Source organism: Chanos chanos, chromosome 3, assembly GCF_902362185.1.
Source record: "Chanos chanos chromosome 3, fChaCha1.1, whole genome shotgun sequence".
Classification (NCBI taxonomy): Eukaryota; Metazoa; Chordata; class Actinopteri; order Gonorynchiformes; family Chanidae; genus Chanos; species Chanos chanos.
Genome location: NC_044497.1, coordinates 7,661,289 through 7,679,652, shown reverse-complemented (window position 1 = coordinate 7,679,652; position 18,364 = coordinate 7,661,289). Strand labels below are relative to the sequence as shown.

General features: G+C 41.6%; 2 protein-coding genes across 2 annotated transcripts; both read left to right on the top strand.

The window, feature by feature from the left end:
• The first annotated feature begins 2,030 nt into the window (after positions 1-2,030).
• On the top strand, positions 2,031-4,840 carry LOC115806673 (retinol dehydrogenase 12). Its single transcript, XM_030767535.1, has 6 exons — positions 2,031-2,184; positions 2,707-2,862; positions 3,032-3,136; positions 3,235-3,444; positions 4,301-4,487; positions 4,738-4,840. The coding sequence occupies exons 1-6, from the start codon at positions 2,031-2,033 to the stop codon at positions 4,838-4,840; spliced, it is 915 nt and encodes a 304-aa protein (XP_030623395.1).
• A 759-nt stretch (positions 4,841-5,599) lies between these two features.
• LOC115806517 (retinol dehydrogenase 12) lies at positions 5,600-9,992 on the top strand. The gene is made up of 7 exons (XM_030767259.1): positions 5,600-5,613; positions 6,229-6,344; positions 7,603-7,758; positions 7,994-8,098; positions 8,652-8,861; positions 9,206-9,398; positions 9,890-9,992. Exons 1-7 carry the CDS (start codon positions 5,600-5,602, stop codon positions 9,990-9,992), a joined length of 897 nt encoding a protein of 298 aa, XP_030623119.1.
• The last annotated feature ends 8,372 nt before the right edge of the window (positions 9,993-18,364 follow it).

Here is an 18,364-nt window from a genome sequence, read left to right as displayed (position 1 = left end):
TGGCTTAAATGTGGGTGAATGTTGTTTTGTTTGTTGTTGTGTGTTGTTTTGTTTTTGTTTTAATATCAACAATTGACACTTGCCACCCATTTTTGTAAATAAAAAAAAAAATTGATAAAAACGATTGAACTTCTTTCTGTTTGAGTGAGAGAATGTTGTTTGTCCTATGATTAACTCTGTTGACTGTGAAAGTATTGTTAATTGAATGTGCAGTAAAACCTCAAACTGAGCATTCGACCAACTCTGACAGAAACCTTTAATTACAGCGGGAGATTGCTACCATCTGTCTTAAGGTCAATGCATATGTTTACTCATAACTGTTGTGTTTCAGCACATCACAGAGGGCAGACAAAAAAATGTTTGAAAATCAAAACTGTTTTTGGCCTGATTAAAATAGTGCTTGGAAGACCCTCAGATGGTCTTTGGGGATTAGAAACCAATGCAGAAAAGTGTCACTTCGTCTGGAAAAACAGGAAACTATGACTGGCCTGCACATGGTTTGCATATAAAGCTAGTCATATCTAGACATAAAAAGAAGCGTTGATCAAGTTCAGTGATATCCTGCCACCTAGTGGTTACAGATGTTAGGAAAGGTCAGAAGAAAACGGTGAGGAGTAACAGAATAAGAGAGTGCATTATGACAGATAAAAGTCCTCTGATGCTACAAAGCACTAATAACCCCTGTGTCATAGACTCCAGTGTAGCTGAGTGTTGGATTAAACTGAAATACTTATTCATAGTTGTACCGGGCATGCTAGAGATGTGAGACATCAGACGCTACTGCCCTTGCCCCTGACCGAGGTACTGGTCTCACGACTGGACTTCGTACCCATGCACTGAACACTGGCTGCTCCTGAGTAGTAGGATGGGTGAAATACAGAGGAGAAATTTCCCCCAACTTAATTTTTAACTGAACTTAACTTTTAACTTTTAACTTAACTTTTAACTTAACTAGCTAACATGTTTTTGTGGAGAGGGAGTATAACAAACATGGTTAGTGTAGCAGGAGTGAGATCCATAAGTACTAAGGAATGGATCCAGTTCTCCTGAGGATCCTTGGAAAAGATATAGGGAGAGCTCTTTAGCATGGATCAGCTAACTCCAGTGGGGTCATTAATGTGAGTTGAATGGCCCTCCTATGTGAATTACGTGTCCAGACAGATTGGGTAATATCATACGACAGGCAGAAGCTGCAGGTCGCAGGTGCTCACCAGACCGCGCTGGAAACTACCTGATTTTTTGAAGACAAGCAGAAAAAAAAACGTGAAATGTTTCCCTCCCTGCCATTTAAAACGAATTGATTTGGACTTTTCTTTAATAAAAGACTCGTATACTGTGTCGGATTTAAAAAAACGTCAGTTGGTTGACCATTCAGGCTGTAGATGCTTGTTCTAGAATTTGGTGAGAAGAGTGGATTTTAAATGACATTTAAAAAAAAAAAAATTGATTTACCCGTGTTTTGACCATATGCCTTGTGTCCTTGTCATTAATTTGCCATCCAAGTGGTTGTAGTTAAGGTTACATATTCAGAGCTATTTTTATTTTCCCCACAGGCGGTACATTTCACAGCGATAACAAAAATAAAAAAGCTCTTCTTTTTTTTTTTTTTTTTTTGGTACCACAAACGATCGATTAGTTCTGACTTTGAGAAAATAAAAAGGGGGATTTTGAAGATAACCCTATTTTTCATTAAGCTCAGAAGCGACTGGAGATTCACCAGAAGGCTCCGCGGAGTTTCTGAGAGCGCATTGTGTGCACGCTGTGTGTCTGCTCTCCTCACAGGAAAGAAACTCAAGGGGGAAAAAATGAATGTCCTTAGGTAAGGAGCTTCTCTTTTTCCTCCATAAAGCTTTTAAAGCGTCTACTCTAACAGGGTTCTCTTTAACTTCAAGAAAGGTCACCTTAAACACTGCATTTACTGTAGATGTCGGCAGATGACGGAGTGCGTGGATGTTTGCTCTGACTTTGCAAAATATTGTCAGTGGAACTGTTTAGATCTCATGCACTAAGCGGATCTAGACATTTCTTCCATGCAAAAACGTAATGTATTTTCTTATCCGTCACTAAGGGGTCTTGTTGTCAAAAACTGGACGTCCGACGTTAGACTTGATGGAAAGACGGCGATCGTGACCGGGGCAAACACAGGCATCGGGAAAGAGACTGCCAAGGACCTTGCTAAGCGGGGTAAGCATGTCAGAGATCTGAACATTTGCCCCATTTACTCAGTATGAGCCTGTTTGGTGTAGTGTATGGAGCATTAAGCCAGGGCTGGTTCTGGTAGTGAGGTGCCTATGCTGGTTCTGGTAGTGAGGTACCTATGAAAAAACTTTAGAAGGCAACAACAATATTAGATATTGTTCCAGCAACCTGACCAAAAACTGAATATATGACTTAAAAATACTTAAATACTTTACAATACGTAAACTAACAAAAAGTGGCAAATTCTCTATCTGTGTTCATAGAGCTATGCTGAGGATCGATGACGTTTCAAATTGGTATGGCGCATGTGATCGTATCACAGAAAAAAGAATAAAAAAAAGAGCTGTATGAATTGATTAAATCGATTTAAAGATAAGTAGAAGATCACATTTGGCAGTCTTAGATTGTGGCAGTCAAAAGCACAAGTCCATTGGTGGTGGTCTGTTAGCAGTGATGATGGGAGGGCATGCTCTCGTCCATTCAGATCCATGTGTTACACCTTCCCAGGGGCTCGAGTGATCATAGCCTGTCGAGACATGGAGAGGGCACAGGAGGCCGCCAACGACATCATCAGGGAGGCGGGCAATGTGACCGTGCTGCCCCGTAAGCTGGATCTCGCCGACACCAAGTCCATCTGCGAATTTGCAGAGCTCATATACAACAGTGAGTCCTGAATCACAGTCAAATTCATTCAAATGAAAACCCCTCATTACTGATAATGATACTGCAGTCAGCGCATGTACACCACTGCATAATTGATCAAGCAGGATATCCCAAATACATGTTTAGGTTTTTTTTTTTTATTTCAAGCAGTATCTCTTCTGTTTATCAGCTGAAAAATCCCTTCATCTTCTGATCAATAACGCTGGGGTGGCGATATGCCCCTACTCCACCACCGCCGATGGTTTTGAGATGCAGTTTGGGGTTAATCATCTTGGTATGAAAAGCAGTTTGATTTCTGCGAAGATACGAACTATGTGATATAGATGTGTGATTCTGGTAAACTGAGAGAAACCGTTAAAACTCTTCATTCAGGTCACTTCTTCCTCACGTACCTTCTCCTGGATATCCTGAAGCACTCAGCTCCCTCCAGAGTGATCAACGTCTCGTCTGTGGCTCACTCCATGGGCAAAATCCACTTTGAAGATCTGAACAGTGAAAAGAGCTATCATCCGGTCAAAGCCTTCGTGCAAAGCAAACTGGCCAACGTGCTCTTCACGCGAGAGCTGGCCAGGCGTGTAGAGGGTAAGGATTCTCGAAAAAAAAAAAAAAAAGTTCAACAAGAATTAATCAGTGATTAAATATATTATATAGTAACTAGAGTCTCAAATTAACCGGGTTACTGACCTCGTCGTCAAATAGAGATGTTCAGTGAGAGGTCTGTTGTGAATTTGGGCTTTTTCGTATTGCCATGGAGGCATTTTCCTGAGAGGCTGTTATAATATTGAGAGACCCATAGCAAATATTTTTCCAGGAAAGGCACTGCAGGAGAGTTTTAATCCAAATGCCTCTCATTAATGGCGTAAAATAGCCTGTCCCATGGCGGCTGTGCTGTTTGCAACAGCATGACAAATGAATTAGGCCACATTCCAGCGTGAGAGTCTCATGTTTTGACCGCCAAAACGCTCTGGGCCAAAGATAACGGTGAATAAATGACAATTGACACCTAAAGACGGACTGTGTCGCACATCACACCCATAAAATAAATACAAAATAAACACAAAAATAAACAAATAAAAAGGTAGAGTTGACATATCAAACAGCAGTCTGGGTGCTTTCCAAACAGTCCTCTCAAATTTCCAGAGCACAGCAAAAAATAAATAAATAAAATAAAATAAAATAAAGCACCATTATGAAAAAAAACCAAACAAACAACAACAACATATATATACATATTATGAAACATGAAACAATATTTGCGCTGTTTCCACGCGCTTACTGAATTTTCAGAGAGTACATTACATTTGCGTTTAACCATGTCAAATTGCTTGAATTCTTCCCTTTGCTGGAATTGCCTGAGAGTTCATAAACTGTTAACAGAGTGTTTAATGCATCTTACGTAACTGTGTATATGCAACGTAACGAAATGTAACTGTGGCAGATCTGGGAGTGACAGCCTACGTGGTGGATCCCGGAATTGTTAAGACGGAGCTGACCAGACACATGAAGAAATCTTTGCAGCTCTTTCTGAAAACCTGTGGTTTCCTCATGAAAACTCCAGCAGAGGGAGCTTACACTGTCCTCTACTGCGCGCTTGCTCCCGACCTGCAGACAGGAGGTTACTACAGGTAAGACTTGCAGCTGCGTTCAGTACGTGACACATACGTAGGGGGAAAAATAAAGAGATGTTTGCTGTGCAAAACATGTTTGAGAATCTGTGAAAAACAGTTACAACATTCCATAAAACTTCTGTGAGGTTTCCATTGCAATAGTGAAAAAGTTTGAAAGTGCAAAGCTTGGAACGCCGCGGTAGTCTAATAAGTTTCGTGCCTTTCGATGAGACTGACATTCTTACATATGTTTGATGTTCTGTTGTAGGAACTGTGGTCTGGCCAGCTGCTCCAGGGCTGCTAACGATGACTGCACAGCCAACAAACTGTGGGCTGTCAGCTGCCGCCTGCTGGGGATACGCTGGAGATAGAAAGAAAGAAAGAAAGAAAGAAAGAAAGAAAGAAAGAAAGAAAGAGAAAGAAGGAATGTGAAACGAGAGGGGAAAAAACCTGGCGATTTAAGAGGGAATTTCACTGGATTTTGATGAAAATAAAATGTTAAAAAGGTCTGTGTGCTTGTTTGGAAGACACATTTACAAAAGGTTTAAACCAGCTCACCAGTTCTTTGCTTCTTAACATTTGATTTGTTTAAAAAGGGAAAAAAGGTCACATGTTTATAATACTGGAAGTTCAATCACTATTTGACAGTTATTTGCATGTCCTGAAGGTTGACTCTCTGATTCCCTCACTCCAAGGAGACAGAAACTATGCTACACACAAATTTCTGAAATTCCAGAGATAGAGAGACAAAGAGAGGGAGAGCGAGAGAGAGAGGGAGCGATGAATATTTCTACTGGTCTGCTGAAGTCATGTATCCTGTGATACACAATAAATGCAACACTTTCCCTCCGGGAAACTTGCCGTGGGGGAGAAATGAACACTTATTAACTTACTAACATTCATATTAACATTCGCCGTTTGCCATGTCCGTGTTAGTCACTGATTGACACGTCCGGGACTGTTTGTACCGTTGAACGGGGATATGCGCGGCACAGTAGCCAACCATTGGTTGACAGACTATGCTCAGTTTCAGTGAGGTTAAAAGGCTTCTACGTTCAGTCCATTCATAAAGTTGTTGGGTAAGGAACGAGTTGTTTCGCGTAAAGGCAAGCCGTGACAAGTCGTTGACCATGCACTCTTTGAGGTCAGTTCTCCATTTGTCATCTGTATTCTCTATTAAACTGCGAACTCTCTCATAACGAAGGCTTATTGTCTACGCAATACACTGAACTCGATGTATAGGAGAAGTAAGAGTACTGTAATGGCGCCTGCGTTGATATAACAGATACTGATCTAGGGTTAGCGTAAATCTATTTTATAAAATTAAATCGCAGTTTGATTTTGTTATCATATACTTGTATCGTAGTCAGACAGTTCGTTGAAGCGTTGTGTTCACTTGTCCACAATGGTTTTACGCTTTGCTTGAGATTCTAATAGTCTATGTGTGCTGCGAAAATGTAACTGAGCAGTAATTGATGAACTATTCTCATCATTCCAAAATAGCAGAGAATATAATCATAAGACTTACATCATGTAAATGTGGGCAAAAATGACAGTTTTGATCAGCTGTCTGTTCATGTGGAGAGAAGGGATTTGGGTATTCCTTAATTATTGTTGTTATTATTATTATTATTATTATTATTATTATTATTATTATTATCATCATCATTTCTTCTTCTTCCTCTTCTTTTTCTTCATTGTCTGTTTGTTCTTCTTCTGTTCTCTGTTCTCCTTTTCACTGTTATGTAATTTACAACAGAAACTTCATCTGTGGCCAATGGTCATCTTCTGTAAGACTTGATGGTAAAACAGTAATAATAACTGGAGCCAACACGGGTATAGGCAAAGAGACAGCAAGAGACCTGGCAAAGAGAGGTAAATCAGCCATCATCTTCTGGTGTCCTTTCTCTTCTACAGACAGGCTACAGTCCTCAAAAACAAACAAACAAGCAAACTGAAACTTAACGGTAATTTAACAAAACGGTAGTGTTCCTGGGAAACTTGAACATGAAGTTGCTGGAGATTTTTTTTTTTTTCTCAGACATGCAACAGTAAGAGAAAGGTGGAGACAGCTCTCTATCCGTGATCCTATTTGTTCCGGTGTGTGGAGATGAAAAGACATGGGATGTCATCAACCAACTTCCTGTAATGCGACAAAAAAACCAAGAATGCCGTTAGTGTTGTTGTTGTGCAAATCGCATTGGGCAAAATGTCAAAAATTGTATCAATGAATGTGTGCTGTTCTCCCTTAACAGGGTCACGGCTGAGAAATTTCACCCCTCCCCCCCTCCCCCCAAAACAAAAAACTGTTCTGGTTCAATATTGCTTTGTTCAGAGATTTGGTGTCATATTGTTTTTGTTTAACTCTGCAATCTTAAAAACTGCTCAAAGTCAGGAAAAACAGTTTGGTGCACTTCATATATCAAGATTTTTAGTCTGGTTTTTGTTTGAATGCATTTCTATGGAAAAGATTTAGGGTATTTGGTACTGATTGCACAAAACTGATTTGGTATAGGAAATTGAATTACCTTTAAAGAAAAGAAAGAACAACATGTGAATACTAATTTTGCACATTATTCATTAAAAGCTGTGACCATGTAAAACAAAGTAGTTGCCAGTCATGAATGATGTATTGTGTTGATACGTTATTAGGAAAATTTCAGCTTAAATCTGGATCGCATTAAATAATAATAACAACAACAGTAAAAATAAATTAGATTTGAATGTTCCCATCATGGGAGTTTGAAAACAATAAATTCTTCACTGTTGTTTGGAGGGAAGTCAACAACAACAACCAAAAAAAAAGAAGTCTTTTGATCAACACCAGGCAAATTGCTCCGAACGGAATATGTTTTCCACCATAATTAAAGGGAATGCAATTCTGCTGCTTCATTCGGTCCTTCATCTCAAAAGACAAGGATTAATTAGTTATGCATGCAATTAACAGCCTAAATGCAAATTCCACCCATGTAAGACACACTGAGAATGCATACTGTGGGTATGTGAGAACTCTCATAATTCATCCTTGCCAAGGTGAGAGAGAAAGAGAGAGAGAGAGAGAGAGAGAGAGAGAGAGAGAGAACTCTATTTTAAGAGTGACATTTCTGTGTTTGTGAATGTTTGACATTCTCAGGAGCTCGAATCATCATGGCTTGCAGAGATCTGGAGAAAGCAGAAATGGCCCGAAGAGAAATTCTGGAAGATTCCGGAAACCAAAACGTTGTTGTCAGTAAACTGGATTTGTCAGACACCAAATCAGTCAGGGAATTTGCAGATTTTATAAACAGAGGTAATGAAATTTTTATTTATTTTGAGAAAAGATGGGGTTGATTCAAGTTGTTGTTTTATGTGATACAGAAACTTCATTGTATAACAGTCATTAAAAACAGAACTGGTTACTGAAATACAAGGGAAAGCACATGATGGCTTCGTGAAGGTTATCACATGTTTTAACCAGTATATGTTGTCTGGCATTGTAAATATTGGTTTGTTGCTTTTATTTTTTATGTTTTGTCCTGTTTCAGAGGAGAGGCAAGTCAACATTCTTATTAATAATGCTGGCATCATGATGTGTCCATATTCCAAGACTGCTGATGGCTTCGAGATGCAGTTCGGTGTAAACCATTTGGGTAAGAGCTCACAGTCTACATAAAGCAAACAAAACTGGCTGTGTTTCTTCAAACCAAAGCCCAGTGAAGTCTGCTTGTGTTTTGACCAAGGAGTAGGTTTCAGACTGCTTTATTAGAATTATCACATTAACTGAATGATGGCATGCTTTGGTCTCTCGCACAAAGTGTACTGGCCAAGTTTAACTGGGCTTAATGAAATATATTCGATTTTTCATGAATGAGTTCATTTTTAATGTAAAGCCTGCAGCTCTTAATTGTATTAAGTAATTGGCTTAACTGGAGAGACAACCGCTGAATTTTCTAGAAAGGTTTTACTTCATCATCCGCTCAAAGAATGCATGGCACCGTCTCCCTACGGTATCTGCCAGTCCAGTTTCAATGCAAACATTTACATGTCGTTGTATACATCCTTTTCCGTGTGCTGACCTTGCGTGAAAAACACAAGGGGAACAACATGGAAATGAAAGACAATTAAAGGTCAAGCAAGGTCAAACAGTGAACCGTCTCCAAACTCAGACTCGGTGTGCTTCTGTTTGTGGGCCCTGTCTTCTAGGACACTTTCTGCTGACTTATTTGCTGCTGGACCTCATAAAGAAATCCGCTCCCGCCAGGATTGTCAACGTGGCCTCCGTCGCCCACACTTGGGGCGACATCCGTCTGGATGACATCAACAGCGAGAAGAGTTACCATCCCCGGAGAGCGTACGGACAAAGCAAACTAGCAAACATCCTCTGGACTCGTTCCCTGGCCAGAAGACTACAGGGTGTGTAGGCCTTAGCGGTTGACACCCCACACAGAAACTCAGATCTCTGACAAACTGCCAGTTTGAAAAGTTATTTTCACCATGTTTTATTTCGAAACCGTGACTAGCGACACTGTGTTTACGGAGGAAAACAAAAAAAAAAAAACCCAAAAACATTTTAAACAGTTATGCTTTCCCCCTAACATGAAAGGTAAACGCCAAAAAAAATGAAAAGGCTTCGTATTATTGTTAACTATTTTTTGACCAACTTTTGTTTTTCGTCTGAAGACCATGTCACTTGAGATGAGGTGTAAGTAATCAGTGGGTGGTGCGTAATGAACAGTGAGTCCGTGTTCCTGCTCCAGGCACAGGGGTGACGGTGTACTCCCTGCATCCTGGTGTGGTACAGTCGGAGCTGTGGAGAAACCTGAGCAGACCCATACAGGTGGCTGTGAAGGTGTTCAGCCCCTTCACTAAGACCTCCGTTCAAGGGGCCCAGACCTCAATCTACTGCGCTGTGGAGCCCCAACTGGAGAAAGAGAGTGGAGGCTATTACAGGTACTGAGAAAACCAAGTACTGACATCACAGCAGCTCTAGACACTGGGTTTAAGGTGTAAGGTCTATCTATCTATCTATCTATCTATCTATCTATCTATCTATCTATCTATCTATCTATCTATCTATCTACCTATCTATCTACCTATCTATCTATCTATCTATCTATCTATCTATCTATCTATCTATCTATCTGTCCATCTGTCTGTCTATCTATCTATCTATCTATCTATCTATCTATCTATCTATCTATCTATCTATCTATCTATCTGTCCATCTGTCTGTCTATCTATCTATCTATCTATCTATCTATCTATCTATCTATCTATCTATCTATCTATCTATCTATCTATCTGTTTGTCTGTCTGTTTGTCTGTCTTTCCGTCTGTAAGTCTGGCTGCCTGGCTGTCTGGCTGTCTACTGTAGTGTAATCATTTGATCATTTGGTGTCGGTACATGAACTCACTGGAATGTGGGAATGTGTTGTCAACAGTGACTGTGCTCCTGCCAGATGTTCACAAGCGGCGAGAGACGATGACATGGCTCAGAAGCTGTGGGAACTCAGCTGTAAGATGCTTGGAATAACATGGGACTGAGAGAGAGAGAGAGAGAGAGAGAGAGCATACCTCATTTTAATCAAATGTTGCATTTATGCGTTTCTAAACTTACAAATAACAACATAACAACTAACTTCAGAGACCATACAAACTTTAGAATTTATGTCCTGTTTTAGGTAATGGTGACATTTTAAGAACTTGCACGTATGATTTTATGTGGATGTAACCAGCTACGTGATCATTTATAATATTTAAAACAATCTGTGACAAGTATGTGTTTAATGTGAGATTCCTTTCTTACAAAGTTATCTTCTTTTTTTTTTTTTTTATCATCCTTCCATATTCCAGCCCAAAGGGATTTTTGCATAACAAAAATAAAGAAATAATTCCCATTTCCCCAGTGTTAGATGTGATTTTTCATCACAATGCAGATATTCATTAACACTGAATATAATCGTTAACCAATCAACACTTGATCTAAAAAATGACACTACCGTGGCACCTTTTTTTTTTTTTTTTTTTTGCAGTGCTCTGTTTCATCAGGACATTAAAGCAACCAAATGCGTTTATCCATGTGTCAAACCAAGCAACAGAGGCCTGCATTTCAGCAGGAAGTTAAAACAATCAAATACATTTCCCCATGTTTAAAACAGTCAAATACATTTCCCCATGTGTTAAACCAAGCAAAAGAGTCCAGTGATATTGAACATGACCCAGCACGGAGACTGGGTGAAAGGTCACACACCCTGCTGATGACACATTCAATACTAACCACACTGCACACTGTTTAATATCTGTCCGATTTGTGGAGGGTAACATAACATATTCTAACCATCATGTTATTGGTTCAAACAAGATTTAGTTATTGTTTCATGGTGGACATGAAGCTAAAGACTAAGGCATCACTCAGTTCTGAGCATTGTCCAGTAAGACTGTCAGAATCCAGACTAAACATCTTTACCTCAGACAACCCTGCTTCAAGCACGGAGCACTGAACAGAGCTCTCGGTTTACTGAATTATTCAAAATGCTTTTTTTTTTTTTTATCAGCCTGAACATATGTGAACTAATAGCATGACAGTAACCAACACAATCATTCTATTTGAATTCAAAGAAAATTTATCATCACATGCAGTATACTAAGAAATAATTTACCACATTCCCAAAGCACAGATAGGCAAACATTAATGTTTACTGCATAAAAAAAAAAATAGATTCGGGTGACCTAGAACTTAGTGCTATTGTTGGGTAAATGTATGTTTGAATGACAACTGGATGACATTACCCGCTGTGGAAGAATTGTTGGTGTGGCATATAGCTATTTAAATAAATAAATAGGTCAGACATCAGGGGGATGTTCCAGACAGCGGGTTTAGTGTTAACTCAGAGTAAGTAGTAAACCTCCTGATAGAAGAGCCCTGTGGCTTCATTCTCCTAGCAAAATAAAGCCATGGGGCTCTTCTATTAGGAGGTTTACTACTTGCTCTGAGTTAACTAACTCCAAGTTTTCATTAAACCGGCTTTCTGGAACACCCCCCAGGTGGAGCATCAGATGATATTACTCATTATAAGTGTAATATTCCAAAAAGACCTCAACTTAATGATCTTGATACTGTGGTAACTCAAACAGCTAATGGCAGGCGTCCCTTGAATTTTAACTCTGTTACTGGCAGATAATGGGCTGGCCAATCATTGCCATTACTCAGTAACTTCAGCACTGTCTAAATAACTTCCAAACTCATCAACTTTTATGAGCAGGTGACTTTAATATCATGCAGTCTTTCTCTCCTTTGAGCTATTTAATTGACAGTTTTTGTTCTTTTTTTTTTTTTAAATTCAGAGACATTGATTTTCTGCACGTTGAAGTTTTCACTGACTCCTACGGAATTTGCTATCACCTCTCTTTTTTGAGATGTCGTTCTGCAGAGAGCGATTTCTGTGAGAGAGGTTTTAAAAGAGTCTAATCTGAGTCCAATCACAACACCCGTCAAGCATTAAGTCTGGATCCTGTCCTGACGACAGCAGGGAAGATAAGCTTTCTGTCTCATGCATGCGCCGGAGATAAAAGGAACACATCTCTTGTACAAACAGCAAAGGGACGCTGTTCCAATCTCATAAGTACGTCTCATCAGGATTTTGTGTAAAATATTCATAGAAAAAGCTTTTGACCGTATCGCTTAATTACAGAGCCGCAAAGTAATCTATAGACTTCTGTAGATGGCTGGATTCAATGTCGTTAACCAAGTCAGACTGAAAAACTGTTCGCAAATATCACAAACAATACAATATCCTTTAGCTCATTAACGGGGGGCTCTTTTCAATAGCACTTTAAAGACTTAATAATGGTACTCGTGTATAACAAAAGCAAAACAAATCAACTCAGTTTTCTGTTGATCTGTCTGTAAATAAACAAAAGAAATGTGCTTGTGTGTATATCCGCAGAGCATGGTCCATTGTAAGTGCAAATATTACATTCCCTAATGATGGGCAAACCTGAAATTATGCCGTCTGTGTTCCTGATTACGAGACTCTGGAATCTCCGCATCTTCCCCTCTGTTTCAGTTACCTTCAATTCATAGATAACGCTTAAAGTCAGGTAAATATCGAAATACCACAAGCCTAGCGCAACTTATCCGAATTTGCAGAAACATGGAAACAACTTTTATTTCTTTACATAAAATATGTGACTCCACTGACCAACCGCCTGTGACTGATTATTCGGTGGGGTTTGGTTTGTGATGGTTTGGAATTCTTCCTGCAGTTTCTTTTAACGGCCACAGGGGGCATGAATTCACATACCAAGGTTTTTAAAATCTTACAGGTCAATCTAGTGAAGGAAAAGTCTGACACACATTTTTTTTTTTTTTTGCCTTTTTTTATTTTGCTTTATTATCGTTGTATTTACATGTGTGAGCATGTGTGCGCCTGAGACGAATGTCATGCTGTCTCTTTCAGTTATGTTTCCTGTTTTTCTTCTTATTTCTGGAGGAAGCTCTGTCACTGTTCTGGGCAGCCTCAGTAAACGCCTTCTCAATGAAGGCCAGCAAGGTGACGTTCCCATTCCTTCTTGTCGCAATACCTTCCCCTGCAGCGTCCAGTTCCGATGCCACATCAGTCCTCTCCTCCGCTCCGTAACGCCGCTTGCCCTCTCTCTCCCCGACTCTCTCTCTACCGCCGTGATCGTTCGTTCGTCCCTCTCCGCGTCTTTCTCTTTTCGGGGGTTGGTGCTCAGCCACCTCGCCTTCACGTCCGCTCTGCACTTTTCTCTCTCTCAGGTCGTTCTCTATCGTGCACACTATCTGGCCTCTCCTCGCCAGTCTGACTCTTCGCTGTTTCGTTTCGCCTCTTGTCCGTTCTCGTCCGTAATTCTTTTTCTCGGCATGTCTTCTGTTGTTCTCCACAGTGCACACCAGGAGATCTCTCTCCTCTCTCACGATTCTGTTTGTGTGCTGGGGCTTCCTTCTCTCTGTCTTCACTTGGGTTCTGATATCCTCCTTTATTTTTCCTCTTTCAGTTGTCCTTCCATCTCTCCGCACCCTCTGCTCTTCTTCCTTTTTGATGTCCATCGGGAGACGAGCTCTTTGTCCACCTCCTCTTTCCTTTGTCTCCGTTTTTTCCACTGCGTTAGCATTTCCACTCATCTTTACCTCCACTGCTGTTTTGGTAATATCCTCATCTTTCCCAGCCATCATTTCTTGTCTCTCAGTGTCCTCCTCCCTCTGAAGGACTTGTTCCTCAATATTTGTCTCCTTATCCGTCTGCTCCTCACAGTCCTGTTTCTGTTCGTCTTTATTAGCCGGGGAGTCTTCTCCTGGAGAAGCCATGTTGGTAGCAGATTTTTTGAATAATTCAAAAATGCCAAATTTCTTCTCAGCTTCTTCGATGCAGATATCTCCCCAAAAGACTTGTTTCTCACCCTCTTTCCTCACATCCACAGTTGTTTCTTTTTCTTTTCCAGTCAGAACCTCATCTCTCCGCTCGTCCTCCCCTGTTTCAATCAAGTGTCTATCCAGGGCCATGTGCTCTTCTCTCTCAGTGACCTCCTGGTCTTTCTCCATGTCCTCTTTCTCTGTCTTGTCTATCTCTGTCATCTTCTCATCCCTCTTTCTCTCATCCTCTCTTGCAGAGACCTCCCTCTCTCCTTTTTCCTCCTCCTCCATTGTCTCCACTCCACCTCTTCGCTCTGTGGCCATTCTGTCAATAACTTCCTCTCTGTCTTCTTGCGCATCTCTCTCAATCAGCGCTTGCTCCTCTACTGAAGTAACCTCATCCTCTCTCTCAATCAGTGCTTGCTCCTCTACTGAAGTAATCTCCTCCTCTCTCTCAGAGATCACTTCCTCTCTGTCCTCCTGCTCACTTCTCTTAATCAGTGCTTGCTCCTCTACTGAAGTAACCTCATCCTCTCTCTCAGTCAGCACTTCCTCCTGTACTGAAGTAATCTCCTCCTCTCTCTCAGAGATAACTTCCTCTCTGTCCTCCTGCTCACTTCTCTTAATCAGCACTTGCTCCTCTACTGAAGTAACCTCATCCTCTCTCTCAGTCAGCACTTCCTCCTGTACTGAAGTAACCTCCTCACCCTCTGTCTCAGAGATGACTTCCTCTCTGTCCTCCTGCTCATCTCTCCCAATCAGTGCTTGCTCCTCTACTGAAGTAACCTCATCCTCTCTCTCAATCAGTGCTTCCTCCTCTACTGAAGTAATCTCCTGCTCTCTCTCAGAGATAACTTCCTCTCTGTCCTCCTGCTCACTTCTCTTAATCAGTGCTTGCTCCTCTACTGAAGTAACCTCATCCTCTCTCTCAGTCAGCACTTCCTCCTGTACTGAAGTAACCTCCTCACCCTCTGTCTCAGAGATGACTTCCTCTCTGTCCTCCTGCTCATCTCTCTCAATCAGCACTTCCTCCTCTACTGAAGTAACCTCATCCTCTCTCTCAATCAGTGCTTCCTCCTCTACTGAAGTAATCTCCTCCCCCTCTCTCTCAGAGATCACTTCCTCTCTGTCCTCCTGCTCATCTCTCTCAATCAGTGCTTCCTCCTCTACTGCAGTAACCTCATCCTCTCTCTCAATCAGCACTTGCTCCTCTACTGAAGTAATCTCCTCCCCCTCTCTCTCAATCAGTGCTTCCTCCTCTACTGAAGTAATCTCCCCCTCCTCTCTCTCAGAGATCACTTCCTCTCTGTCCTCCTGCTCATCTCTCTCAATCAGTGCTTGCTCCTCTACTGAAGTAATCTCATCCTCCTCTCTCTCAAAGATCACTTCCTCTCTGTCCTCCTGCTCATCTCTCTCAATCAGTGCTTGCTCCTCTACTGAAGTAACCTCATCCTCTCTCTCAATCAGTGCTTGCTCCTCTACTGAAGTAACCTCCTCCCCCTCTGTCTCAGAGATGACTTCCTCTCTGTCCTCCTGCTCATCTCTCCCAATCAGTGCTTCCTCCTCTACTGAAGTAACCTCATCCTCTCTCTCAATCAGCACTTGCTCCTCTACTGAAGTAATCTCCTGCTCTCTCTCAGAGATAACTTCCTCTCTGTCCTCCTGCTCACTTCTCTTAATCAGCACTTGCTCCTCTACTGAAGTAACCTCATCCTCTCTCTCAATCAGCACTTCCTCCTGTACTGAAGTAACCTCCTCCCCCTCTGTCTCAGAGATGACTTCCTCTCTGTCCTCCTGCTCATCTCTCCCAATCAGTGATTGCTCCTCTACTGAAGTAATCTCCTGCTCTCTCTCAGAGATAACTTCCTCTCTGTCCTCCTGCTCATCTCTCTCAATCAGTGCTTCCTCCTCTACTGCAGTAACTTCATCCTCTCTCTCAATCAGCACTTGCTCCTCTACTGAAGTAACCTCATCCTCCTCTCTCTCAGAGATGACTTCCTCTCTGTCCTCCTGCTCATCTCTCTCAATCAGTGCTTCCTCCTCTACTGAAGTAACCTCATCCTCTCTCTCAATCAGCACTTGCTCCTCTACTGAAGTAATCTCCTCCCCCTCTCTCTCAGAGATCGCTTCCTCTCTGTCCTCCTGCTCATCTCTCTCAATCAGTGCTTCCTCCTCTACTGCAGTAACTTCATCCTCTCTCTCAATCAGCACTTGCTCCTCTACTGAAGTAACCTCATCCTCCTCTCTCTCAGAGATGACTTCCTCTCTGTCCTCCTGCTCATCTCTCTCAATCAGTGCTTCCTCCTCTACTGCAGTAACCTCATCCTCTCTCTCAATCAGCACTTCCTCCTGTACTGAAGTAACCTCCTCACCCTCTGTCTCAGAGATGACTTCCTCTCTGTCCTCCTGCTCATCTCTCTCAATCAGTGCTTCCTCTTCTACTGAAGTAACCTCATCCTCTCTCTCAATCAGTGCTTGCTCCTCTACTGAAGTAATCTCCTCCCCCTCTCTCTCAGAGATCACTTCCTCTCTGTCCTCCTGCTCATCTCTCTCAATCAGCACTTGCTCCTCTACTGAAGTAACCTCATCCTCTCTCTCAATCAGTGCTTCCTCCTCTACTGAAGTAACCTCCTCACCCTCTGTCTCAGAGATGACTTCCTCTCTGTCCTCCTGCTCATCTCTCCCAATCAGTGCTTCCTCCTCTACTGAAGTAATCTCCTCCCCCTCTCTCTCAGAGATGACTTCCTCTTTGCCCTCCTGCCCATCTCTCTCAATCAGCACTTGCTCCTCTACTGAAGTAACCTCATCCTCTCTCTCAATCAGTGCTCGCTCCTCTACTGAAGTAACCTCCTCCTCTCTCTCAGAGATCGCTTCCTCTCTGTCCTCCTGCTCATCTCTCTCAATCAGTGCTTCCTCCTCTACTGAAGTAACCTCATCCTCTCTCCCAATCAGTGCTTGCTCCTCTACTGAAGTAATCTCCTCCCCCTCTCTCTCAGAGATCACTTCCTCTTTGCCCTCCTGCCCATCTCTCTCAATCAGCACTTGCTCCTCTACTGAAGTAACCTCATCCTCTCTCTCAATCAGTGCTCGCTCCTCTACTGAAGTAACCTCCTCCTCTCTCTCAGAGATCACTTCCTCTCTGTCCTCCTGCTCATCTCTCTCAATCAGCACTTGCTCCTCCACTGAAGTAACCTCCTCCTCTCTTTCCAAGATCACTTCCTCTCTGTCTTCCTGCTCATCTCTCTCAATCAGTATCGTCTCCTCTGCTATTGAAGGAAACTCATCCTCTATGCCAGAGACAACCTCCTCTCTCTCCATATCCTCTTGTCCCCCAGTTACCTCCTCCTGTCTTTCCTCCACACCTTGCTCCCCATCCTCTGTTCTTTTAAGGTCCTCCTCCTGGCTCTCTTTAAGGTCCTGCTCTTTGTCCATCACCTCTTTCTCCAAATTATCATCTCTCTCTGTTACCTCCTCGTCTCTCCCTCTCTCCTCCTCTGTCTCCATCCTCTCTTCTCCTTGCTCTCCATGTCTTCCAGTAATGATTTCCTCCTTCTTCTCCATTACCTCTGTCTCAAAAATCACTCTGGTCATGGCCTTATCTGACGTGGTCTTTGGTGTTTCTCTGTCAGTTTGCTGTTTTTTAATCTTTTTCATTATTTTTTGTCTCCATTTTCCCTTTCTTCTCTTTCCTCCAGTGTGCTTCTTCCTTGGTTTCAGTTCATCAAAGAAATCGCCGTCTTTATCCAAAACCTTTTTCTGTGGAATGCAGCACAGAAAAAAACAAACGCCTTTCATCTTTTCAGCTATTCATTTCAGGGGGTCCAGAACTACACAGAATGGCAGAATGAGCGGGCACAGGTGTTTGGAATTTGTTGGCACAACCATTGATGATGTCAGAGAACATCATCAGTATAGGCTGTAACAATTGATGACATCACACTGGTCCCTCTGAGGGCATCTGCAATTCTCCCCAACCTAATCACACATAAAGCCAACTTTTGTAGAAAATGTTCCTGCTTTTCATTGATTTTGCCTGCTTCAGTACTATTTACCTTGATAGCACAACCTAATCCTTCCCTCCCTTTTCTCTTTTCTCTATTATCTATATCGGAGTAAAACTCCAAAAGTTCCTTTTCAATTTATAAAAGTGTTTTTTTCTTTTTAATTGTATTGTTTTTGTTGTTGTTGTCATTATTATTATTATTATTATTATTATTATTATTATTATTATTAATAAGCAGCAGTAGTAGCAGTATTGTAGTTGTAGTTGTTGACAAAAAAAGTTCTTTAACGATCATTTTAAATGGGTTTTTGCTCTTTTATTTGAACCTTGTGGGATGAAACCTTTTGTCCAGTCTGATGGTACCTTTTTCTCACAGTTGTTAGTTAACTGTCGAAGGAGAATTTAAATTTCTGTTTATTTTACGGGGAACAAAGTTTTAAAAAGTGAAAGCTATAGCCACATTACAGATTGGTTAGTTCGTTTCAGGTATAGAAATGTGCATTTCTCTTTCTCTCTCTCTGTCCCTTCGTTTTACCTTTG